Source organism: Paroedura picta, chromosome 1 (genome assembly GCF_049243985.1).
Source record: "Paroedura picta isolate Pp20150507F chromosome 1, Ppicta_v3.0, whole genome shotgun sequence".
In the NCBI taxonomy this organism is placed as follows: Eukaryota; Metazoa; Chordata; class Lepidosauria; order Squamata; family Gekkonidae; genus Paroedura; species Paroedura picta.
In genome coordinates, this window is record NC_135369.1 from 155264030 (window position 1) to 155292020 (window position 27991).

The 27991-nt window shown below is 41.7% G+C and overlaps 1 protein-coding gene across 15 annotated transcripts in view; it reads right to left on the reverse strand.

The window, feature by feature from the left end:
- Positions 1 to 6274: 6274 nt before the first annotated feature.
- The window catches only part of DLGAP2 (DLG associated protein 2), a 578727-nt gene continuing 557010 nt past the window's right edge, over positions 6275 to 27991 (reverse strand). For all 15 annotated transcript variants that reach the window (XM_077309418.1, XM_077309398.1, XM_077309427.1 and 12 more), the window contains 3 exons: positions 26523 to 26614; positions 19754 to 19906; positions 6275 to 15575 (listed from right to left, as the gene is read on the reverse strand). In XM_077309418.1, the coding sequence (XP_077165533.1) occupies positions 15357 to 15575; positions 19754 to 19906; positions 26523 to 26614 (464 nt within the window). In that variant the 3' untranslated portion in view covers positions 6275 to 15356. The remainder of the gene's footprint in view (positions 15576 to 19753; positions 19907 to 26522; positions 26615 to 27991) is intronic.

A 27991-nucleotide genomic window follows, 5' to 3' on the forward strand; every position in this document is an offset into this window, starting at 1 on the left:
AGATCACTGCAGATGGGGACTGCAGCAAAGAAATTAAAAGACGCTTGCTCCTGGGGAGGAAAGCTATGGCAAATCTAGAAAGCATCCTAAAAAGCAGAGACATCACCCTGCCAACAAAAGTGCGTTTAGTCAATTCTATGGTATTCCCAGTTGCAATGTATGGCTGCAAAAGTTGGACCATAAGGAAGGCCGAGCGTCAAAGAATTGAGGCTTTTGAACTCTGGTGCTGGAGAAGACTCTTGCGAATCCCTTGGACTGCAAGGCGAACAAACCGGTCAGTCCTAGAGGAGATCAGCCCTGACTGCTCTTTAGAAGGCCAGATCCTGAAGATGAAACTCAAATACTTTGGCCACCTCATGAGAAGGAAGGACTCCCTGGAGAAGAGCCTAATGCTGGGAGCGATCGAGGGCAAAAGAAGAAGGGGACGACAGAGAATGAGGTGGCTGGATGGAGTCACTGAAGCAGTAGGTGCAAACTTAAATGGACTCCGGGGAATGGTAGAGGACAGGAAGGCCTGGAGGATCATTGTCCATGGGGTCGCGATGGGTCGGACACGACTTCGCACATAACAAATTGTCTGTTTAGTTCTATGTCATAATTCTTTATTTTATCATGTTTTATGACAATGGAGGAGTCACTACTAAATTGCCTTTGGGCCAATCTCTCAGAATGTGTAAAGTTTTGCCATAGCCTATGTCTTGAGTGTTCTGCAATAGTCACATCCCTCAGAACTACCTCTTGCAATGCAAGAATATTATGATTAAAGTGCTATGGATCAAAGTGAGATCTAGTTTTGGAGTGTGTTCTAGATTCAAATGATGGGAAGCAAAATGATCCCTCAATTTAATCAACCTAACCATAAATCAACTGTAATGCAACATGCATCATAACTTGGTGTGGGAACAAAAGTCGAGCCCTTATTTAGTACCCAACTTTCATGCCTAAAAGGTGTTCTAGTTGACAGATTGGCCACCAAACCAACCGTTTGTGTGGCTGTTATGCTTGTGTGGGTCTCTAATGGATTTAAAAGGTTGTCCAGGGTGAGATCGGAGTCCTAAAAAAATGGAGACTGGCATTTTGGATTTACACATTAAATCCACAACATCCTTCGGAATTAAATGAGAAACTGGATTTATCTCCATATATTTTAACATTCTTTAGATATAAAATACAGACATTTAACAGGCATACCTTAGATACTTGGGATTTTGGAAAGGCACCTCAAATGTGTATTTGTTACCATGAGATGGTTAAGAGATTAGCTGTATTATGGCAGATTATTTAATGTTATTTTATAAGAGAAAAAATGTGTAATTCATTTTGTATTTGTAATGTTGTATAATTCAACTTAGATATTTCTTTGCTGATTATATATTTCATGACTATGGAAGAAGGTTCTTATTGAAAGAGGTGAAGAGCTGGCACCCTGTTGCCATTTATGTAGGTTTATGAAATGGTTTTGATCCACGTTTGAAATAATTATTGGACCATGAAATCTACTAGAAGTTTGGATTGAATAAATTTAATGGTATTTTCGACCCAAATGGATCAGACTGATAATTGACCTGTGTGACTATAACAGTTGAATTGCATATGGTAAATAGTTTTGTCATGATCAGATGTGGTATGAAATGTTTTGTGGAACAGCTATATCAATGTTTGCTATACTTATGGTCCTTAATGTGATATATGTTTTTCCCCATTTTCTACAAACCAATTCTGTAAAATTTCCAAAACAAAATGGGGGGGGGGGGGTAGTGGGTACAGTCAGAATGTGTACATTCATCTGCCCAAATACTTTGTTATATTTTTGGGACTACAACCTGATCATATATACAATATGAAGATGACAGGTTTTGCTTGCTGATCTCCACCACACAATTGAATATTCTCACAGAAATATCCTTTAATTGTATTTTCAAGTTCTGGCATGCGGGGCAATATCTATATTTGTAAAACATAAATGCTGCTGAGTATTACAGTGAAGAGAATTAAGCCATAAAGGAAGAACTTGACAAACGTGTTCAGGATCCTGTTTTAATGTGCAATAGGTTTGCTCCAGGGATAGTTTTCTATTTTTTCTGTCTCATCTAATGTAGCAACCACTGCACCACGCAGAATTATAATAAGATTGTCTCATCCAGGTTACAACATCTGAGCTAGTGTTTTGTGTACACTGATGCTGTTTTTCAGAGTTCACCAGAGTTTCAAGAATAAATTTGATTATGTATGGTTGATAAATATTTAACTTTCTCTATTTTAAAATAAAAATTATTACTGATTATTTCATGTTCTTCTCCCACTTCTCCATGTACATAGATTTATTTTTAGATTTATACCCCGCCTGTCGTCTTGAGGAAGCTTACAGAATGCGATAAAACAGAGTATCACAAAAATGCCATTAAAACATTAAAGAACATTATCCACAATATCAAAACAATTACGAAGATGGCGCTGTAAACTCAACAAATATTCCCAAACCAACTCAGCTGATCCCAACCTAAGGACCAATACCGTGATCCTAATGGGTTCTGATCTTTCGCGTTCAGCATGGAAATGCTTAGGATAGGGCGGGACCCCCAGTTCGTAACTCCGGTCAACCCCTCTGGCCTCAACCAGCACCTGGCGGAAGAGCTCCATCATGCAGGTTCTGCAGAACCTAGATAGCTCCGTCAGGGAACTTAGCTCTTCCAGGAGCTCATTATTTTGAGTGTTTCCAGCCAGGTTGTGTGGTCTAAAAATCCAAGCTATGAGCAGGAAGTGCAGAGAGCACTTTGACGAGTTGTTGTCAATTTATGCCACTCTCCCTTGCTTATTCTGAAACCCAGTGGGCCTCTGCTCAATGGGATTGCTTAACCACAGATGGTCTCTTGGTTGTCATGTGTTTTATCAGCCAATTTGCAGTATAAAACGGAGCACTTTCCCTTCTGTTACTGGGAATCAATTGCAGAAGTTTGCTTTCAAAAGGGGAAATGGGGATTTTAGTTGAATAATTCAGCTGCGTTATTTTGGTTTTTTTCGCCAGCTGGATGAAACCACCTTTACACATGTAACTGCTGGTGTTGTAGGGGCTCCCTCTGCCGGCCACTTCAAGCCACGGCTGCTGAAGGAGTTGTAAGTTGCATTCTAATAAGGGCTTGGTAAATTCTCTGTCTTGGAAGACTCACTTCCAAGAGCTAGGAATGTTATCCATATGCCAAGAGTATAAACGGCAAAGGAAATGGAAGTCCAGTATGGTATTATGTATTAAATAATTGTCTTGCTTGAAGCTTATACATCCTGGAAAGAAATTCCATTAATCGAGGTCCACTCTGTATGTGTCAGATTCCACTTCCAATGCACTTTCAAAGTAGATAATCCTGTTCTGCACAGGAAAATCCAGCTGCAAAAGCACTTTGAAAGTGCATTATCCAATGTGTGCAGAATAGGCCTTAGTATTGGGTTGCACAGTCTTAGCTAGCCTTCTGGTTTTTGGGGCGAAAAAGAGCACATATGTAACTGGGGTAGAGTAAAGGGCAACAGATCCTGGCACTCAAGGCGAGACTGCACGTTTTGTCTTGCAACGACTTGGCTCATTTTTTGCAAAGCCACATAACCACTGCAGGGATTCCATAGAGGCTCGATTGGCATTGGGACGGCAGTGGGGGGAGGGCTCCTGCCTCACCCCCCGTTTCCCCAAGACAAATCGACACGGGGAAAGGGGAGCTGTTTCTCCCATTCTGGAGCGGTCCAAACTTGCTCCAAATGTAACATGTAGTTGCCCCTTAGGCACTTTTATCCACCCTTTAAACTGCACAGTCCACTTCTTCCCTTTGATTGGAGCAGGCCAATTGCTAAAGTATAACTCTGTTGCTTTCCTCTGTAGGTCAGCCATATATCCATTGAAGTTCAGACTTCAAGCTACAAGTACTATATTACTGTAGGCTCCGATATATTGCTTCCTCTGGACTGACTCATGCCCCCTTTCATTGGCATTTCAAACGTTACTGCTCTCACTTATCCTGTGATGTCTTGCATACCTTTCTCAGGTGCTCTGTGCATTCCCAGGCTTGGAGGACTTAACAGAATCCTCTAAATCAGTGGTCTGTAACCTTTATTAGGCTGTGGACCGGTGATGGGGGGGGGAGGGCGATCCGGCTGCCACGCACGTGCGGCAGCCCATTAGCAAACGCGCATGCGCGGCAGCCGAATTTCCCTCTCCCCCCCTCCCGCAAAAAGAAGCTTGCCCTTATAAAAGGGGTGGAACTCTTTATTGTGTTATTACATACTTGCAAAATGATAAGCAGTGCATAGCTCTATTAATGTCTGCTACCCCAAAACTGGAATATGGAAAAACAGACCCTTAGGATTGAGCAAGTGCCTTAAACTGAACAATTATTATTTATTTATTTATTTATTTATTTGATTTGTATGACCGCCGCTCTCGGAAACCGGCTCGCGGCGGTTCACAACGTTTTAATACAATACAATATATTAACCATTAAAATTCCCCATTAAAACCCCATTAAAATAATGACTGAGTCACAATGATGGCGATTAAAAAACTATTCCCGTACAGGTCCACTGGGTGAGCAGAAGGGAACGGATGGATAATTGGGCATAGGGTGGAACAATCTGGGGAACCAGGTCAGTCTAGTACTGGCCTCCCCCCTCCGGGGAGAGGGGTCCGATTATGAGCCAGCAGCTCCTTTATTTACCCTCCCTTTGCTCAGATCTGGAGACTAACTCCTTATCAGTGTTCTGTCATCTCCAAATTGTCAATGGTGTTTCATCAGACTGGAGGGAGGTGAGTAGCGGGGTACCTCAGGGCTCGGTGCTCGGTCTGGTACTTTTTAACATATTTATTAATGATCTAGATGAGGGGGGTGGAAGGACTACTCATCAAGTTTGCAGATGACACCAAATTGGGAGGACTGGCAAATACTCCGGAAGATAGAGACAGAGTTCAACGAGATCTGAACACAATGGAAAAATGGGCAAATGAGAACAAGATGCAATTTAATAAAGATAAGTGTAAAGTTCTGCATCTGGGTCAGAAAAATGAAAAGCATGCCTACTGGATGGGGGATACGCTTCTAGGTAACACTGTGCGTGAATGAGACCTTGGGGTACTTGTGGATTGTAAACTAAACATGAGCAGGCAGTGTGATGCAGCGGTAAAAAAGGCAAATGCCATTTTGGACTGTATCAACAGGGGCATCACATCAAAATCACAAGATGTCATAGTCCCATTGTATATGGCACTGGTCAGACCACACTTGGAGTACTGTGTGCAGTTCTGGAGGCCTCACTTCAAGAAGGATGTAGATAAAATTGAAAGGGTACAGAGGAGAGCGACGAGGATGATCTGGGGCCAAAGGACCAAGCCCTATGAAGATAGGTTGAGGGACTTGGGAATGTTCAGCCTGGAGAAAAGGAGGTTGAGAGGGGACATGATAGCCCTCTTTAAGTATTTAAAAGGTTGTCACTTAGAGGAGGGCAGGATGCTGTTTCTGTTGGCTGCAGAGGAAAGGACATGCAGTAATGGTTTTAAACTACAAGTACAGCGATATAGGCTAGATATCAGGGGGGGAAATTTCACAGTTAGAGTAGTTCAGCAGTGGAATAGGCTGCCTAAGGAGGTGGTGAGCTCCCTCTCACTGGCAGTCTTCAAGCAAAGGTTGGATACACACTTTTTTGGGATGCTTTAGGATGCTTTCGGCTGATCCTGCGTTGAGCAGGGGGTTGGACTAGATGGCCTGTATGGCCCCTTCCAACTCTATGATTCTATGATTCAAATCTGCATGTGCAGTAACTGGATCCTGGGACAATAGTAGTCTGAGGTTGCTTGGTGGTGGCAATTGTGCATTCTGTACATGCTCGGGGGCACTGTTTTCAACATGCTGTTTTGTCTATTGGGAGGGTAAACAACATGGATAGGAAGAACTGCTCATGGTTAAGCCATGTAAAAGGAAAACTAAGAGGCAAAAATTGTGCTTCTTGTTGATAAAGTTTATATGTGCAGTCTTGCAAATGCATAGGGAAAGAAATGGATGATGAGACCTTTTTTACCCCAATATTAACCTTAAGGTTCATGTATTGACATTTGGAGGAAGCAGCCAGGTGGCTTGATAGGGTACAGGATAGAAGAGGAAAACGGTGTGGATGTTTTTTGCTCCAAGAACTACTCACTTTATTAGTATCATGTGAGAGGGAGGGGAAGGTAGCAAACTCCCACATCCTCTTTTCCTCATGGGAATTTGAAATGTCTGTTGTATTGGGAAGGGACAATGGATACTACACATTGTCATGCCTCATCAGATAACATAAAAATACCAGTGAATAATGGTCACCTCTGTTTGAGAGACCCGCAACAACCCTGCATGTCCTCACAGATACTTTTGAAAATACTCTGTTGATGATAAAACCAGCCTTATAACACAGCGGACATAATTTTTTAAAAATAAAGCCAGTGCCTTTGGAAACAACTCACGTGCAAGCAGAGCGGGCCTGTGGAAGACGGTAGGAGTGGACACACGAGACTGATGACCCAAAATGGCGGCATGATGAGGAATTTCAATCCGATTCAGGGATTTCACCCTTGAAACAAGTTACAGCGACCTGAAAGAAAATGAAAATTGCAGTAAGAAAGGATTTGGAAACGGTGGGGTGAGCAAGAAATTTGGGACTATACCTGGAGAGCCAAAGTTTGGTGCAGAACGAATAGAGCGATTCAGAATGCAGACGTGGCGGTTTGTTCTCTTGTAGCAAGGCCCTCGGGGAATCTTCCTTCCGCCTGGCACCTTCTCTCTTGCAGATATGAGGGCAGGACATGTTTTCCCGCTTCTCTGTCCATCCTAGTAAAGCTAGAATAGTATAGCAGAATGCCACCTATACCCTATCCTACCCTGGAGCTTCATATTTCTCTACTAAAGGTAAAAGCAGGCGCTGCGAAGACTTTACTTCCTGAGCAGCAACCTAACGCAAATTCCGCTGGTCCATATTGCGTTCTGCTCAACATATTAAGACAGGTGCACCAGTCTTAGACAAACTATTCTGCTCCCGCAAGATGTCCGTTTCTTTAATACATCCTTTAGCCAGGAAAGCCACTCAGAACCATTTCCAATCATCTCTGTGAACGTTTCCATTGGGTCTATAAATTGTGTAAGAGCGCCTAATTGTATCTTTTCAATGGATCGCGGCTGCGTGAATAAAGAGCAAGGTCACTTTTCTCAAAAAATTTAATTGCAGAATTATTTACAGAAGATGATCATAAACAATACAGGAACCAATGGAGAGAGGCAGCTTCATAAAAGAGCCGATTGGGGGGGGGGGAGAGAATAGTGAAGCACATTTTTTTGTTCTTACAATTAGCTGAAGGCAAATAGAAGATCATGGGGGGAAAAAATAACTCAAGAATAAAACAACCGGCAACGATGTTCCAAACGAACAAAGATCTTTTTTTGGTAAATAAGATATTACTGAGAAGCAAGAAATTATTGTAGCAATGAAACATTATATTATACATTCAAATTCAGGTATCCAGCATGCTACTAAACAGAATTTATCAAAGGAACTGTAAAAGCATGAGAAAGAGAATTACATAAAATAGTTTTAACTCCAATGAAGTGTAGGTTTATACAGATGGCAGATATTTGGCACTCAGTTCATCCTCATTGTTGGTATGATTGTTGATATGATACTTATATATATAATTCTCGAACAATAAACTAAAGAGCTAGTTTCTGTTTCTAACATTCCTCGAAATTCTGTAGGAGGCATTGAATTTAGTCCGTAGGCCACAATTGAAGATTTTGGCACATTATGCACTAAGTGAACCTTTGAATTTCTTTCTGTACAGAAGAAGCTGTAGCGTCATAGTGGCTTTCCCCCCCATGTTTTTTGATTTTACAGGAAAAGAGCAGTATTAGTTTGCACTGTTCTAAAGGGATTTTTTTTTTAATTAAAAAAAAATCCAACCTTCCTCCCAAAAAACCTCAATGCATGGAGGAAATAATACACACTGGTTGAGCCCTTTAAAATTGAAATGGAGACCTATAGCAAACCTCAGAGGTAAACCAACGTGTGTGAATCCCAACTTCACAGGAAGCGGTGATATAAAACTGAGGTGAAAGTGGACAGAGTACTAACAAAACATTATGGAAGGTTGGCAAGACACTCGGCACTCAGAACAGAGTACCTGATGGGACTTGAAACATAACTGCGTACTGCGTTTCCTTGCTTGGAAATAGGTGCTTATGAAAAATAGCTCTGTGTGTATATAGATCGACATCTTCTACCTACGTTAAATAAAACCCCTTCTCTGTTGTGACGCTTGCCTGCTTGGAAGGAGAGAGTAACTGCTTCAGGTGATGTGCTCTTGTATCCAAAACAAGCTTTGGCTGGCTTCCGTTCTGTGTTGTCTATCTAACGTGATAGCCTTGAACGCCATGAAATCTGACTAGAGGGATGTCGGGGTAACTGGGGTTAGAGAGTTAAGGCGAAACACTAGTGGATAGTACCTGAAGCAAAGTGGCATCAGGCATTTGCTATAGCTGCCATTTTAAAAGGAATAAACCTCCCTTGATAAGAATGGGTCGTTATTAAATTGTTCACTAGCTTGGTTTGAGTGGGTAGAAAGAAGAAGCAGTATACTTATCTTGGCTGTGTTCTATATTAAAGAGAGATCTAATGTCAGATTGTTCTATAGAGTTGACGTGCATGGCTTCAAAATGAGGGGGAAGTCACTGATTTTATTAAAATTCTTGGCCTACGGCTTGCCGAGTGTTGGTTACCTCCAGTGCCCGACTAAGAGCTGTAGATGGAAACTAGCTTCCCTCCCCAAGCATCCTTGCTGATTCCTCAGGAAGAATCAACCGTTTTCCCCTCCATTTTTTCCATCACACATTCTAAGAACAAAGCGCAGATTTATGGTATGTACAAATACCATATAGAAACAGCTGCCAAAAGGAGGGGGAGCCAATGTATTGAAGATGATACAGATGCTAGAAAAATGTACCGCAGGGTCAAAGAATAAAAGACAGAAAGGCAAATGAATGAAACTCACAGGAGTCCCAGTTTAACCTTCTTTCCAGTCAACATACCCATAGCTTCACGGTGCGCACACAAACGTACAAATGGGGCAACCATTTCCGAGGCTAGTAAGTCCCCCTCAGTTGCAAATGAAGTTAACGATGGTGCTAGAAGAGGTATTGGGCAGGCGCTGAGCTAGCTGTTTACCTTCTTCTACCCTTCCAAGCAGCGCAGTATCCAAACATGGGACTGGGAAGGCTGAACCCTTGTGTCTACAGTCTATTCTCATTCCTAGTGTAGCTGGAGTACATGCACAGAAGCCAAGTTCTACACACATGCGGTTGGGATGAGTAAAAAAAAAAAAAGGAACAGAACAGAAAAGGCACAGGCACTTTGAACACAGTCCAGCAAAAGCTGTGCATGCCTACCCTCTACCCCATTGAATGCAATACATTTAAAGTGCACAGTTCAATGCTTAGTTGCTTCCAGTTCTTCAAACACATAAAGCTACTATATCCTGGGTGAGACCCTCACGCTCCGTAGCCCAACTCTGTCTATCCCGCCTGGCACTGACTCCTTTTGTCAAACTGGAGATGACAAGATTGGGTCCACCTGCCCAGCACATAATAAATTCTGTAAAATGCTTGTGTTATTGTTCGTGTTATTTGTGGTTCTAACAAGCCACACCTACTGGGGTTTAAATTTTAGAATAGGAACAGAAGTTTCAAGTTTGCACTCCTGTGTTTGAGCTTAATTTTGCACTGCATATTAAAATACAGGCTTGAACCCAGTGACTTTCTCCTGTTAGATTAAGTGCCTTGCTCTGGAGGAAGGAGTGTTGATCTGATGGAGACTTTCTATCAGATCAAGGTGACTTGTATAGTAGAAGCAAGTCATTAGATCAGGCTTTCTCAACGTTTTCATCATTGAGAAACCCCTGAAACGTTCTTCAGGGTTTGAGAAACCCCCAAAGTGACACAATCATGCAAAATATGGTGGGGAAGCATAGCTGTATACATGCCAGAGCCCCTCCCCTTTCCAACCCTCCAGGCCCATCATTGGCCATTTTGGGAGGGAGGGTAGACATGACCATATATGGTCATATCACCCAATAAATGCTGAACAATTTTTTAGAAAATATATTAAAAGATTAGTGAACTCCCACCCATTTGGGAAACCATTCTAGGGCCATCAAAAAACTCCGGGGTTCCACAAAACCCTGGTTGAGAAAGCCTGCATTAGATCTAACCTCATATGTTTAATCTAGTAAAGTTACAATTAAGAACTGAGTGCATTTTTACTTCAGGAGCTTCAAAATGTCTCCTTAACACATTCTCTTTAAGGAAAATGCAGAAATGCTCAGAAAATTAAGCACAGTCATCTCTGAGAAATACAATCTCTCCCTTTCAATATTGCTAAAGAACATATGATTTGTAGGATCAGCAATTGCATGATCCAAGTCTTCTGTGGCTTGGTTTTAAGCATAATTACAAAACCCTATTAGGATTGATTTTGCCATCAACTTGGGAAACTCCCCCATTGGGCGTTTTTTAAAGATTACAATGGAACCTATGGGAGTTCTGATGGGCAACCCCAGAGGAATTCACCTCATGATGTATTTTTATTCATGGTCTGTGTAGTTTTTTTACAAGTCCCATAATGCAAATATATTTGACTCTACAGTTCAGGGATCTTGTTACAACCCCCCCCCCCCCCAAGCCATCTAGCGAACAAGCAAGCAACCCACAACTCCAAGATTTTTCTGTTAAAACAATACCTATACATATGTATATTTTTAAAAAAAATAGTTTTTGGCACACAAAGCTAGTTTTGAAGGGGCTTTTGTTATTTTGTTGTTGCTCTGTGTTGCTTTGGAGGGGCTTGTGTTATTTTGATGCTGCTACTTTCTCTCAGATCCCAGTTCCCAGAGTTGTCGAAGTATGCTCCCAATCAATTTCCTTTCCTGACTCTGGGAAATGGGTTCTGGCTGGGATCTTTGGGTTCTTTCAAATTCCTTGGAAAGGCTTGGAAGATTGTCTGAGCGAAACCCACGGATAAACTATGGACAACCTACTCAATCCTAATTCCTGTTCTCTTCTGTTAATTATGGGTTGTTTTTTTAAAAATAGATTTGGTTTCTTTTTTCCTTATAGATACAGAGAGGTTCCTTCATACACATAAGACTCTGGATTATAGGCTTCTTCAAGCCTCTTTCAGAGCACACATTTGCCAGCACAATTATTTGAATTTAAAAAGAAAAGCTATTATTAACTGAAACTATTTTGCAAGAATTCCACAAATTACCTCTGCATTCTTGGGCTTGTAGTTTTGAATTCAACATAAAATAGGCATTTATTAAGCATTGCCAATAGACAAAGATTTTTCCCCCTCATCTAGCAGACCCACAGTAATGGTTTTTGGCCCTCCTTCTAGTGTTGTTTAGGCAGTTTTAACTGAATTACTTTGCAATTTTAAAGGTATTTTTCATCACTCAAATATTTTTTCCCTGTTTGCTGCCTTATGGACCCTGCTAGAAAGGTGGCATAAAATGTTGTAAATAAATTAAAATGCTGTTTTTGGACTTACTATCAGTAACATTTCTGATCCTTACCAGAAAGGCCATTCAGATCAATCAAATATCAACCTACAAAACACGTAATGATTTCTAACAGACCAACTATGGGATGGATATGAAAGCAAAGAACCACAGAAATCACAAGTCTAGCTTATTTTCTAACCAGAGAAGTTTTATCTGATACAGCCCAGTCCTGTGTTATCTGTCCAATAGTTTTCAAAAATATTTATAGTGTTACCCTAAGCCAAGTTAGATCTTTCTAAGACCATTGACATCAATGGATTTAGAAGGGTCCAATTCTGCAAAAGATTAATCTGTTAATCACAGGTAAGTACACACAGAAATAGGGTCATCATCCAATATCTTTGAGCATTCTGCTTACTATGCTACAGGCAACAAAAAAACTTACCTGTATGACCAATATAATTTGTCATGTTATGGATTCTAATTTCCAAGGTGGCCTCAAGATACAAGTTTAATTGAACCTGGTAGACTTCACTGCTATGGTGGTATCTTTTAATCATATGATACTTTAAATTCTCTTGTTTGAACCACATCTGGTAATAACTCTTTCTATGGACTTCAGGATTTACGCTAGACTAGGGCCCACTGACTTGCGACATGAATATTAGAAACATAACTTTTATTTTTTCCTCAACAAATTAATGTACAATACATGAGAAGCATGGCTTATTAAGTGCCATTATTGTTTAAATCTTCCCTGTACACAAAAAAGAAAGAAAAATATATTGCACTTTAAAACTTGGTTTTTGAACAGGAAACATTTTATCAGTTAGCAGAAGGCAACCGGTTTACATTTTACATAGTTCTCTTTGGAACAGAGGTGGAACCAACAGGGAGATGCCCAGAGGCAAAGGCTCGTATTCAGTGACTTCCCGTCACTGCTTGGACAACATGCAAATAAGCGTTTGGCTTGATCACACTGGTCTAGTCTATCCTTCATGCTTTGTGCCTTACTCATTCGTAAGAATAGGTATTAATTTTAAACCTGGAACAGTGAAGTCAACACAAGGGTCTTGTCTGCACACAGGGAAGTAGCTTCTGCTTAAGGAAGTTCCCTCTGGAACAATCTCTTGCCCCTTGAGTTGGGGCAACCAATACAGCTGGCTGTTCAAGACTTCACTCCAGAGACGTTTGATGCAGAAGAACCGCTTCCGTTTAACAAAGCATTCCATGTACCAAACCATCCAGTCCTCTTACTATTTCGTCCACTAGGCTATTGTCACATTTGGAGAGGTGTGGACTCTTGAAAATGGTTTGCCATTTTTTTGCCTGGGACATGGTGAAGGAGTCAAATGTAGCACGTTGCCTTATGACCATCAGTGCCTGCTCTGCACAGGTTTACTCAAATGAGCAAAGCGTGTGTGGTTTGGCCTTACCTACTGACTAAACGAGACACATACAGATCAGCTGTATTAGGGATGGGAGGGAAGGGAAGAGAGGGAAAGGGAGATCCGTTTCAAATCTGCTGTCTCTAGGAAATGCATATTCTACTCTTTTACTTCCATGTAGTTGCTTCTATGTAGCAGCTCCACTTGAAAAACAAAAACTCTCATCTTTAAAGATACCTGCAAATACACTTGCATTTATAACAGAATGGTAAGCAGCATAAACATTATACACTACCCAGGAGTCGTCTCTTTCTGAGAACTTCTATTAGCGCGCTGGGGAGGGGGAATATCCTAATCATTACAGAATATTTTAGGATTATTATTATTATTATTTTGCATTTTTAATGTTATACATTCTTCTTGGTTTTTTGCTTCCAAATGCAGTTTAAGGCTATTTGGTAAAATTTACACAAGATACTAGGCTCAATTTACAGGGTTCCCTCCTTTCTCAAACATTCAACTCTAAATCTTGAAGCTAAACATGCTTATATCGGCTTTGCCCTAAAACAGAATGCATGCTTAACAAAATACATTGGAGGAAGGGGGGGGGGGGAAGGGGAGAAGCAGAGAAACCCAGTGTTGGATCTGCCTAACCTCCTATAATGTCTAGCATTTTCCAGTCACGTGGTGGAAGAAAGGGCTTGCAAAGTACATATTTAAAGTGCTTGTCAAAGTGAAAAACCAAAGTGCTGTAGTATCATTTAAAGAGCTGTTCTGCCTATGGCTAAATACAGATTGGTCAACTAAAACTGGTAACAGATATTTGTCTCCAGGATGCAATTCAGTTTTTGTATTTTGTTTCGTTCCAAACCCTGATTTGCGTGCGTGTGTTCTTCTGAATACTTTAGAGAAATAGGAGAACCTTGGAAGGATAAATAAGCTGAATAATGCTATGAAGAGCATAGTTCACACTCAAGCATAATATGTCTAGTTTTTCCTTGGTATTAAACAAAGGTTTTTGGAGGAAACGACTTTCCTTACATCCTATAGTTAGAAGTCACACACCTCTTGATATTATGTCTTATAAATCTGAAACAACTCTCAAGAGACTTTCTTATATCTTTAACTAATACTGCATAGGAAAAAAAATGAACAAAATTACAAATGTAAACCACAGTTCACCTTTTTCACCTTAAGATTACCAATTAAACTGAGATATACTTACCACTCACATTCATATTTCTTAAACTGGTTACAACATCACAACTGGTATTTTAAACAAGCAAAGGTTTTTTTGTTATTTTTTTGTTTTGTTTTAAAGGATACCCTGGAAACTCAATTGATCTAGCATTTTGAGACTTTCAAATATTACATGTAGCACAGCTTGTGAAATTTAAAAAAATCCATGTTTGTAAACAAAATAACTACAGCATAAAAGAACGGTTTAAAATGTAATGAATGTTCCAAAGAAGTAATAGAACTTTTCACATCTTGCTACAGAAGATCTAAATTCTTAAGGCTTCCTTTCCATTATTTTACTCAAGTCCTTTTGCATCTTTTTCCCATCAGACTTCTGGACACTTGAAATGAAGCATGTTTCTCTCTGGGCTGGATGTTCCCACCACCACCACCTGATGTTCCCTTGCTTCTGGTTTTTGTTCCTGATGAACTTCGGAGTTTCATGGCTGGATATCCCTGTTCATCTCCAAAAACTCAACTTGATGAGAGATGTTCGGCCTCGTGTTATTTTGCAGTAACAAAGAAAAGCAAAACAGCAGAGCACATGGGCAAAAACTTTAGCCGGGTATAAGGTAAGGAAACTGGACGTCAGAGAGAAACAGTGAGAGAGAGAGAGAGAGAAAGAGAAAGAGAGAGAGAGAGAGAGAGAGAGAGAGAGAGAGAGAGAAATGGGTTCTTTCTTTCTTGCACTTTACGTTTGTAGCACCTTCTACTTGGATTAGCTAATGCCTCTGGTGAATGGTGAGATGCACCCATTTGAAAAGTTTGTTATATTCTTATCCCTAGTTATCACATCATTTATAAAAATATAAATAACAAAAAAGTAAGCTGGGTTCCATCTCAAGAGGTGTTTCTCGTTGTCCTCTGAGAACATATTGGATAAGTAAGGTCTCTAGAAGCCCTATCCATTGGAGCTGATTGTTTAGTCTGTTAATAAATACAAAAAAAAGGAAAAGGAAAAGGAAAAGTAGTATAGTTCTTGCAATGGGCTCGGCAAATTCTGCATTCCACTGTGCAGGTGGCACAAAGGGCACAACACCAAGGGCCCATTTGGTGGAAGGGGAAGAAAATGTGACAAAGTTTAGCCAGGAAGAGACAAACTGTACAAGCATTTTGCTTTGTTTTGTTCTTTGAAAAGAAGAAGAAGAAGAAGAAGAAACTAAGCAGCATTCTAGTCTTTAAAGCCTGGTTTGGGCCTCTGGGATATAGATCTCGATGCTGTCTGCACGCTCTGTGGCCGAATTCTGTCGAAAGGAGGCTGCTCTTTTAGCAGCCATTAGCCGCCTTCGGGCTTCTTGACGTTGTCTATCAGGCAGATCTAGAGACTTCTCTCTTGTAATAGGGAATTTTCCTTTGGGGGGCTTCTTTGGTACAGGAGGAGGAACTTTTCTTTCTTCCTGCAAAGAGTGGTCAGAAAAATAAAGACAAAAATTAAATGCAGTCCCATCTCCCTTCCAACATTTGCCAGAATTCTTTCAAGTGCTGCATCACCAAGCCAAATCAAAAAGGGCTGAGCAGTTAAGGTATGGATAAAAAGTATGTTCTTCAAAGCCGATACAATATCTCAAATGAAACAGTCTTTACTAAACAAACAACATATCTATAATCTGCAGGACATTCCTGTTGTTAACCAAAGAAAACGAGACACGTTTGAATGTATTTCACAGTGGTGCCTTAACAAAACTTGTAGGAATGCTTTATGCCCTGACCTGAATAGCCCGGCGAGCCCAATCTCGGATATTAAGCAAGGTCGGCCCTAGGTAGCACTTGGATGGGAGATCTCCAAGGAAGACCAAGGTTGTGACAGGGAGGCAGGCACTGGCAAACCACCTGTGAACGTCTCTTGCTCTGAAAACCCTATGGGGTCACCAAAAATCAGCTGTGACTTGATGGCACTTTCCGCCCTACCCCCTTTATAACAGAAACCCAATAAAGGTAAAGGTACCCCCTGTGCAAGCATCGAGTCATGTCTGACCCTTGGGGTGACGCCCTCCAGCGTTTTCATGGCAGACTCAATATGGGGTGGTTTGCCAGTGCCTTCCCCAGTCATTATCGTTTACCCCCCAGCAAGCTGGGTACTCATTTTACCCACCTCGGAAGGATGGAAGGCTGAGTCAACCTTGAGCCGGCTGGTGGGATTGAACTCCCAGCCTCATGGGCAGAGCTTTCAGACTGCATATCTGCTGCCTTACCACTCTGTGCCACAAGAGGCTCTTTATAAACACAATACACAGAATTAAATATGACGTCTCACTGGTCCATGCCCAGACAGACATTTGTGACAGGCCTCCTCCGAAACCCAAAGCATGCAAACTGTAGTATACACAATGATTATACATCACAAGCATTCCCAGCAGTGTGATTTGAACTGAAAAAACCCAGAATTATTGCAGCTGCCTCCCTTGGGGGTTTGCATGTCTGTGCTGCAGCTGCAAAAAGAGGGGCTGCCCTGACACAAACATCTAAATTGGGCCTTTCAGCGTCAGAGAAATATCAACTGCGAAATATTTTGATTCCCCTAAATGTGTTCACACTCAGATCTGTAGACTTCCTCAACTGTTAAAGCGTATAAAGTCAATAAGAACAATTTTACAATCCGGCGGGTCAATTGGAGCTCATTTTCTTGGCAGATACAGCAATATGGAACATACATCACAAAGTCCACTTGAACATCGTTAAAGGGGACTAAATTAAGTAAGAAAGGGCACGGCCTAGCCCAAGTTAAGAGTATTTTATATTCCACTAATTTGAATGTGAGAGTTGTTTGTTTAAGTCTCCTGTTTTTAAACTGGATGGCACCCTGACTCTGTCCTCTGCACTAAACTCTCAATGAATAAGGAGTGGCAGAAAAATTGCCCAAAAGAAAGGCTTTTAATTAGGCTAGTTCTGCAATGTTTGGTCTCCACTGAATATGAGATCGCAGCGAGCTGCACATCTCTAATCTCTGTACTCATGCCATCCATTCTGTACTCCAGTTTTCCCTTTAGTTATATGGAGGTAAGGCCTGGCATAACAAGGGACTATCCCAGGGAGAAATGTTTGTGGTACAGGTCACTAATGGTCAACATGTTATTTTTGCACCACCTCTCCAAAGAAAGTTGGGCCATGATTGGATTTCCAAGCAGAATCCTGCCTCTTCCATCCTGGGCTGAACAGCACAGGGATTTTAGTTTGTATTTTGCTGTTCTGTACACTCACAGAAACAATCTTATCTGTTCTCATCATAGTGGTTTATACAGGGGTCCTCAACATTTTGGCACCTTTGGAATCTTGAGGGACGGTGGGGGACGCCACTAGGATACAAGTGCCATGGGAGGCAGAACCAAGCACGCAAACACACACGAGTGATAGAGGATGGGAAATACAAACACATATACACAGAAGAAGTTCAAGGGAGGAGTAACATGCACACTGAGGATGACAACCAATGGAGGGAAGGGAGGATGAAGCATACACAGAGAAAATAAGCTCCTGTTCACATGTTACAGAGAACACATGCATGTCCTGCATGTATGTGTATATATGCCTGTCTGGAAGAAAGAGCTTATGTGTGTTCATTTTATGAATGAGACTGGGGACTAGTATTTGGATTATTGTGTCTGGATTATTTGTATCACACATGCAGCTGTACATGCATTGAATTATTCAACGTACACATAAAGAAAAGTCAGTTGGACATTGTACATGGATTGTACGTCTCTTTGCTGTAACTGGGGAACAGGACTACAGACCAAGGGAGAATTTGATGCCCCACTGTTCTGGCGTCCTCTGGTCTTCCACTGCCTCACAACTGAACTGTGGGTCCTGTTTACATGGTCCTGGATCCATTTCTAGTGAGCAATGGGGAGGAGCTGAGTAAAATGCCCTTTTATTTGTATGAAAGCAGCCAGTCCTTGGTTCTTCCTTCAAAATGGCCCTGTTTTGAAGCACATGGTGGCCAGTTTAAAAAGGAGCTTTTTTTTTTTAAGGGCCATTCAATATATTTTTTGGGGGGGTGGGGAACCCTTTTAAATTGAAATACTCAATTTATTTAAAATATGTGTCAACACAGCCATTAGATCTGCTGAGAAAAGGCAGCTAGAGAGACAACATTCCTGTCATGTTGGGGACCAACACACAATCATGTAATTTACTTTAATATAATGTTTAGGTTCGGTTTCAGTGCTGTGCAGGGATATCAGAGGGAATCTTAAGGACAAGCTATCTGAATACATCCCTGAAAGCACACTATGCTCAGGCAATGCCAAAAGGTTTGTGATCCCTGGGCCCAAAGAAGTCCATCTGGCCTCAGCTTGGTGGAAAGAGCTTCCAAGTGAGATCAGGGCCCTGCTGGAACTCCAGCGGTTCTGCAGGGCCTGTAAAACGGGGCTTTTCTGTCAAGCCCTTGGCTGAGGCCAGTGCAGACACATAAGAAAGCAACTACAGCCCTTCGCTTGCATACACTCCCCTTTTCCTTGTCACATCAGGAACAACCCTGATATGTACTCAGCTGATCCTTGATTACAGCCAATTGGTGATTATGGGGTCATTAATCCTAATCTTAGTTATTGCACATACTTTACATTTTATTATTTTAAAACGGTGTCTAATGTACCCATGTTGTATGTTATTTATACTGTTAGCCACCCTGAAATGCTGAGTGAGACATGAGATATAAATTAAATAAACGCCAAAAGGTTTGTGATCCCTGGACCCAAAGATTTATGATTATAATCTGTTTAGGGGCTCCTGATGGCTGTCATCCGCCATGGTAGCTACAGTCACTGTTCTATGTGAACAGCATCTGGAAGAAATAAGTTACATATTAATACTGGAGAAGGAGAAGAGCTGGCTTTTATACCCTGCTTTTCACTGCCCAAAGGAGTCTCAAAGCGACTTACAATTAACTTCTTCTCCCCAAAACAGGCACCCTGTGAGGTAGATGAAGCTAAGGGAGCTCTGACAGGACTGCTCTGTGAGAACACTTCTAACAGGACTGTGACTAGCCCAAGGTCACCCAGCTGGCTGCATGCAGAGGAGCGGGGATTCAAACCCAGCACTCCAGATTAGAAACCACTGCTCTTAATCTGCCACTCTAGATTAGAAGCCACTGCCCTACACCAAACTGGCTAGACACCTTTAACAACAACTGCATATTCTCCAAGTGTCTTTAGCGTGCTACAACTAATTCAGAAAAATGATTGTTCAACAACATGAGGCTGATGTTGCATTGAGCAGGAAGTTGGACTAGATGGCCTGTATGGCTCCTTCCAACCCTATGATTCAAGGACTCTAATCAGATTACGATGGGCTTTTACAATCCATTACAGCCACTTGCTTAAACATTACAGTGGAAATTTAAAACATTCTCCCTTAATAGAATTTCCCCCTCAAGAGCAAAAAGCAATGTGTACATTGCTCTTGAGAGTATGGGCTGGTCGCACTATTGCAGCCTCTACAGTCCAGAGAGAAAACCCCAGTCAAGGTCATGGTCTGCTGGTGTAACACATCATTGTTAACAGAAAATAATGGGCTGCAATAAAAGGGCACATCAGTCCAAAGCGAGCATGAATGGTTTCAGCTATACCATTCTTACCTTCCTTTCAGGTGATTCTACTATTTTCCATTCATTCAGCTTCAGCTGGTGCAATTCATCAAACTTCATACTGACATCTTCAATCGACAGCTGTAATAAGTCCCAGAATCCTGCTAGATCCTGTGAAGTTGGCCGTGGCATGGCACTGGGGTCCTGATAGACACGCAACAAAGAAGTCGTAAATAGCAAGAATAATAATTATGTATATTGTAAAACTGTTGACCCACGTTTCCTTTCCCTTTGCACCCCCAAAGGTATGAATATTGTTTTCAAGAATGCAATCTCCTGCTTGAATCATAGCTGTCTTATGTTAGGGACCACCAAATGGCACAATGAAGTCCACTTTCTTTTGAACAAAGCAGAAGGTTTTGTCCCTCCTTACAGGAAACAACCTGAAATGGCAAACATGATCTCTTATAAAGACCCTATCTGGAAAAAAAACTTCCCAGTGGCTTCAGCAATAAACATGTATTGTTCTCAGTGGAAGCAGCCACAGCAATCTTCCTTTCCATGTCAGAAATATGTCTGATGATCCATGCATGATTCCTTGGCTGCCATTTTGGATTTGATATCTTGAGTGTTTTTAATCAAAAAGCAAGTAAGGTTTTGGAAAAAAAAACATTGTGAAACAATGCAGGAGGAGAATGTATGAGAGCCAGTGTGTCATAGGGGGTTAGAGTGTTTATGCAAGATCAGGAAGACAGGGATAAATCCCCACTCAACATTCAATGTATCAGGCTACCCTTAGCCAGTCTCTCTCTCTCTCTCTCTCTCTCACTCTCTGCTAACTGACATTACAGGACAGACGGGCTATATATTTTGTCCTGAGTTTTTTGGAGTAAAGATAGGAGTTTTACAAAATGGAGCAAATAAATCTGTTCCAAATTACATTAACTTCTACTACTAGATTACTTTTATATTGTATGCTCTGGTTCCAATTGCATTCTATATGCCTGACCTCCGAATGATGCAAATTAGTGCAGCCCTATGCATTGCAATTGAGATGTTCTCTATTACAAACTTGGCAATTTATGGGGTAATCTAGTGGGTGGCAGTCGATGCAAACTTAAATGGACTTTGAGGAATGGTAGAGGACAGGAAGGCCTGGAGGATCATTGTCCATGGGGTCGCGATGGGTCGGACACGACTTTGCACCTAACAACATAACAACTAGTGGGTGAGATTGAGAAAAAAAGCTCATGTGCGCACACTTGTATTTCTGAAATTCTCCAGACAACCTAGACTTTCTCCAGTTCATTATATTGTAGTCATGGAGGTTTTCCATCCTATCGTTATTTAGAGAGCTTATTCTTCTTTCTTACGTGCTCCTCTCAGAAATAATGCTATGTATACTTTCTAACGATGGCCTTCTGTTGCTTTTTACCAGGCTGTCTCAGCTGGGCTTTCTTGATGGCTCTGGAAGGGTTTCCTGAATGGGTGACAGTTAATTAATATTGTATATATTTTTAAAATGTGTTAAACATTTATCGGGTGATATGACCATATGTAGTCATGTTGACCAGAGCCCCCCCCCCCAAATGGCCAATGATGGGCCTGGAGGGGGTGAGAAAGGGAGGGGTCTGGAGGGGTATACACAGCTATGCTCCCCAACCATATTGTGCATGATTGCGCCACTTGTGAGGTTTTTCAAAGCCTGAAGAATGTTTCAGAGGTTTCTCAACAGCAAAAATGTTGAGATAGGCTGCTTTATACCCCCAGAGCCACAAGAGGGCTGTCTTGTATCATATATATATTTCACACACATTTCCCCCCCTCTCTCAATAATGTATACTAGTACTTCTCAACAGTCACCTTGCAAAGCATGCTAATAGCAACGCTTCTTCTTGAGCTGTACTAAAATTTGATATTATGAAAAAATGTGTCTCTCTCTTTCTCAATATATATCTATATATAGCTTAAGGAAATCAGAAACCTGGTTCTAGCCCCATGAATTGTGTCCTAAAGCACAATACCTAGCAAAAATGGGCCTTGATAATGTTTGCACCTCTGCGTTGGCCTCTACCCACAGTGGCCTTTACCTTTTAGCTGTGGTCTCTCACTAGAATCAGCCTCTCTGTCAGATGGCTATCCTGCCTCTTTGGAAATTTTTGAACAGAGGCTGGATGGCCATCTGACAGAGAGGCTGATTCTGTGAAGGCTTAAGGGGGTGGCAGGTTACAGTGGAGGAGCGATAGGGTTGTGAGTGTCCTTCAAGGTGCAAGGGGTTGGACTAGATGACCCAGGAGGTCCCTTCCAACTCTATTATTCTATGATTCTAGAATTTGTAACCCTAAGTAGATCATATCTAGGTGTTAAAAGAATGAGATTAACTTTAAAGTCTTTCCCTCTGTGTCTCTCTTCGTTTCTTGTGAAATTCAAGGTGTTTGGCTTTCAGAAACATGGTAGATTAGGGCCAATGGTTGACTTTTTCAAATATTCTGGCCTCAATGCACCTGCAACACAGTGACTGTTAAAAGAAAATCCACCTGTGATGGATGCAGATATTAAAAGCTCACCATGACCGATTATGCATGGCAGCAGCCACGCTGGGCTGCTGCCGGGTCCTTGCATCAGGGTGGCATGCCCCGCTGCTTCCCGTGTACGTGGACTGCTGCGGTGTAGTGCATACGTGCACACAATGCCAGGGCTAAAAAGCCCAGTGCACTGCCTGGCGGCAGCAGCAACAAACATGGAGCCCACACCGCACGATGGCAGGGGAGTGGTATGCCGTTCTCCCATCAAGGTTGAGGTGGGGGAACGCCCCGTCCAGCTGACAAGGGTGTGGGGTGTTCTGATTATGCACAGCACTGGCCCAACCCAGCCCCCGATGGCGCCTGTGGCATCTCAGGGAATGCAGAAGAATCCCTATTTCCTTACCATAAGCTGTCCAAGGGCCTGAGTCGGGCCAGAGCTGAGTGGCAGCCAGGATGGTGGCGACATTAGGCATAATCGGGGATTAGCCTGGTAGCCCTGTTGCTGCCAGCCCAGGCATTCCACCTCATGCATAATTGGTCCATGTGACAGTGATGTAGATAGCTAAGCCCCATGCTCCCTGACTTTTGTTCCTGTTTTCTGAATGTCTGCCAAGGTGGTGATTGGGTTACACTGTCTTGATGTGTCACTACAAATGATCACCTCTCCATGTAGCTAGAGCTGGTCACTCTCTGGGCAACGACCTCACAGCTCTATGTGTGACTGAGCTATATCCATTCTCTGACAAGACTGTCAGCCTATAAACTTGATTATGTTATAAACACTGATAAGATTACTGGGTTGGTTATAAATGGGTAACGCCCCTGAAGTGTTATGCAGAGGTATACATGGTGTTGTATACAAATATATTGTCATAGGGCACTACTATATGAAGTTTTAAGTTTCCCAGTGGTTAAACTTGTATTCTGAAAAAGCCATGGGGGCTCCCACTGAAATCTGGATCAGTCTGTTGGTGATGGAGAAGCAGTGGGTTAACCCTTTCCCTTTCCCCAGGTTCCTTTTGGTGGTGGTGTGGAGTAATTAGGAAAAGCTGTGGCTCAGAAGTAGAGCATCAACTTCAATCCTTGGCATATTCAGTTTGCCAGCGATATCAAAAATACAAGACTCTGAAGAGGCACTGCCAACCAGAGCAGATAATGCTGACCTTGATGAATCAAGGATCTGATGCAGCATAATGCAGTTTCCTGTAATATAATGTATGTGACAAATGTCCCCTATCAGCCACCATCAATTCTATTGGGGCTAACTGCACCACATAAGGGAGATTTCTAGCAGGAGAAAGGTGTGGCCCTGAACGTCCCTGTCCTAGTGCTGTATTCTTAATCCAATCCCCCTTTCTTACAACAGCTTTTTTTAAAAAAGAAAAAGGTTCCTTCTCTCTTAAATATCTTCTGATGTTGCAATCAGAGAGGTAACGATGATATTAGTGATTTACTCATTTCTGACTCTTGATGATCCTATGGGTCAACTGTTGCCACATTTTTTGATCTTGCATCACTTCCTTAGCTGTATAATGCTCTGGCCAGTGTCTGCTGTGTTCTTTGCCAGCCTGGTTTCCTTTTACCACCGAGCAGTCCTAACAAAACTGCTCTCTCAATTGAGTTGGATCGCATGATGTGGCCAAAGTGAGTGAGAAAGTGTTTCGTGAGTTTGCCTTCCAGTGACAATCAGGCTTTATCCGCTCTAGGATTTCCTTGTTTGTGACTTTTGCTGTCCACGGAATCCACAGAAGCCTTCTCCAGCACCAGAGTTCAAATGAATCAACTCTCTTCATCATCCAACTTTGACAGCCATAAGTAGCTATTGGAAATATGATAGAATGAACTAATCTACATGTGGCAATCAAGCTTATGTCCTTGCTTTTCCATGCTCTATTCAAGCTGGTCATTGCTGAGCGACCCAGAGCAATTCGATGCTTATTTTCCATACTGCATCCATTTGTGGGCCAAGAAAAGTGGATTTTTGAATGCATCGATCTCTTCACCATCAATTGCTATTGTGACATGTCTGTTTTTTTGCAGTGGCCATTATTTCTGTCTTTCTAATGCAGGGGTAGTCAAACTGTGGCCCCCCCAGATGTCCATGGATTACAATTTCCACGAGCCCCTGCCAGCATTCAGATTGAAGTATCTGAAGAAATGTGCATGCACATGAAAGCTTATACCCAGAATTAAACTTTCTTGGTCTTAAAGTGCCACTGGACTCAACTATTGCTTTAGACCAGGGGTAGTCAAATTGCGGCCCCCAATTTGCATTTGCTGGCAGGGGCTCGTGGGAATCGTAGTCCATGGACATCTGGAGGGCCGCAATTTGACTACCCCTGTTCTAATGTTTAAGAAAAGGCCAGACTTCTTGCTTTCTTCCCTGGTTTTTGTTATTATCTGTTATAGGCCGTCTTTAGTTTCTGACAGAAGATAAGCTCTCCTGCACATATACACACACCCACATACACCCACACACCCACACCCAATGGAAACTATATATTTTTAAAAAACCCAAACATTGCAGAGGATTTGATTATTTTTTCCAGTATGTGGCCTGACACGTTTGTGCTGATGCCATCTCTCTTCTGGTGGCCTGCAGGAATCAGTCAGAAGACATCAGATCACTCAAGAGCCCCATAGCCCCGCTCAGTGCGGACGTACCGCCAGCGCTCTCACCAGCATTCCCATACGTAATCATAACAGGGAAGTGAGAAAAGAGTAACTTGACTGCCTGCAGCATTAGCTAAGCCAGTTACCACTGATGCAAATGGCAGAGTAAATACAGCTGCATTTCAAGGATGTTTTTCAAAACCCTGGTTTGCTTTAACCTTACTGGATAATGAGACTCAAATGGGCATGCAGAGAATGAATGCCCTGTCATGCTGGTAAAGGTTAAACTGTAAATATTACAGTATGATTGATTTTAAATAAGACAGATTTATAGGTCACATTCTCAGATGCCAACTCAAAATTTTATTTTGTTCTCTCATTCCAACGGGAATTGTTGTCTTTCACTGGTGCTGCATTCTAAGAGACGTTTGCTCCATCGCCAATATAATACTATAGTGCTAAGACAGAAGCTGGAAGGAGGGACCTCAAGAAAGAGGTATCAGAGGGATTCTGTGCCACATTTAGTTTTTTCTTTACTGTATAAACCACACTGCCGAGAGAGAATGCCAGTATTCAGTGCAAATGGTTGGTACAGTCATCAACAAATTGGGGAAGGAAATCACTGGGAAGTTACAGAGAGCCATACAAGTAGTTCCATGTCTCTTGGACTTGTATCAGACATTATGCCACTTGCCAATCTTGAAGGAGCAGGGGGATTCCGAGGAGACTTTCAGAAACAGATTGTGGTCTGCTGTCCAAATAAATTTCGCTGGACATACCGAACACTTTGATGAGCCTTAAATAGATCTTTGGATCCCAGCCATAGTCATTCATTTGGAGTTTTCTGTTCAGTATTTAGAACTTCCAAATCCCTGAGTGGCAACTACACAGCTATTTGAATAATACTAAAATGGCCATCTGTGTCTTTCTAGAATATGAACTGCACAGAGTAGACTATATGAAGGGCTGTTGACAGGGGTGCAGGATAAGGTAACAACATTTTGAGGGCCCTTGGCAATCTTGGGGGGCTTATGGAGCTGGGAGAGTCATGAGACGTGATGTCAGGACTGGGACCTGTGGTGTGAAGGGGGCAGAATCTTTACAGGAAGTTGGGCTAGATGTCACGGTAGCTCTTAAAGCAGCCCTGAAGAGACTTCCTGTAGCCCTACCTAACTCTGTCCCACTAGGTATGATTTCTTAACCCATTATATTTCAGGTTTTCAGGTGCCATTTCAAAACAAAATAAACCTTGCTCCTTCAGATTTTACTGTGTTCCTTACAGTACTAAGGAAACAGTAAATAAGTGAAACAGTAAAAACATAGACAGAATAATATGTAAGCATATCCATACATTTCTCTCATTGCAACTTGTGCCTACTGTACTCTATCACTTATCAACAATATCTCATAACAAGCCTGAGGCCAGCCACAAAATCACACAACCCAGTAATTTTCATAGTAGCTGAATTTGTGCTGCCACACTCAGCTGCTCCTGGTACTGCCTTCTATGACAACTGAAACTGCACGAGAGTAGATGGTGTAGAAAATTACACATTTATTACTCATTATGCAGTTATAAAAGTAGCTCCCCTCACCAAGGATTAAATGATTTTCACCCAACAACTGCTGAGACAGAGCAGGAAATAGCTGGACTCCAGTAATATTTAAGAGCATTGACCTACCAGATTCTGTTGACACAGCCAATAGAACTGCTGGAATTTCTGGGACATAAGGAGCTGAGCACTTCCAACGGCACTCCGGATCTTCCCTAGAACTAAACAGGCAGGGTGACTATCATCAGTTTGGGTTTGAAGAAAAGCCATGCACAGATACAGTTATAAAATAGAAAGGTTAGGTGGGGAAATCCCTTTCTTCCATATATTAAATATGTTTTTCATCATCAAGCTGGGGTCGAGGAAGACAGAAGCAGAATCCGGATCAGGCTTTCAAATCCTACGACGAGTGTCAAAAGTAAAAAGATAAGAACAGTTTAAAAAAAAAGAAGTGTTGGTTTTTAATAGAGGCCAAGACTGACCAGCACAATAGGGGAGCTGAAATATTGGTTTAGTTTGTGAAGAAAACAGCCTTTAGGAACAATTAAAGGGTATCCACTCACAGTATGTAACGTTGGGCTTGCTGCTTCGAAAAGTGCTTTTAGGACTGCAGCCTTTGTCACTGTATAAAAGCCATATTACAGCCTCACCTGAAACATAGCCTTGGGGGGGGGGGGGTTAAAGGGGATCCATGCTTTTCTTTTTAGAGGAAAAATCGGTTGGATAGAACCCAATGAATTTAAAATATCTGTAAGATTACCACTTTAACTTCAGACTGTACAATTTTCGCAGAGGATATACAACACAGGAACATTCTGTATCTGGCATTCCGCTATTACACCAAGTATTGTGAGGCATTAGCTGATAAGATATATATCAGTTTGTAATCCATAAAGCCTAATTCTAATCAGTAGAATTGTGACCAAAAGTCATAGTTCTGTTTATAACTTCCATATACAAAAAGGTTAAAGATGGTTTGTTAACAATCCCATATATGAAAATTTAATTAAGCAAAAGGCACGTAATTGCTCAATTAAAATCCTTTAGTAAGACTGGCAGTCATACTATTTGAGAAGTCTTATTCAAAATCTTAAAAGACGATGCAGTAAAAGTGCTACACTCAATATGCCAGCAAATTTGGAAAACTCAACAGTGGCCACAGGATTGGAAAAGGTCAGTTTACATTCCAAACCCAAATAAGGGCAATGCCAAAGAATGTTCAAACTACCTCACCATTGCACTCATTTCTCATGCTTGCAAAATTATGCTCAAAATCCTACAAGCTAGGCTCCAGCAATATGTGGACTGAGAACTTCCAGAAGTACAGGCAAGATTTCGAAGAGGCAGAGGAACTAGAGATCTAATTGCCAACATATGCTGGATCATGGAGAAAGCTAGGGAGTTCCAGAAGAACATCTACTTCTGCTTCATTGATTATGCTAAAGCCTTTGATTGTGTGGAGCACAACAAATTGTGGCAAGTTCTTAAAGAGATGGGAATACCAGAGCATCTTACCTGTCTCTCGAGAAACCTACATGCAGGTCAAAAAGCAACAGTGAGAACCAGGCATGGAATCACTGATTGGTTCAAAATTGAGA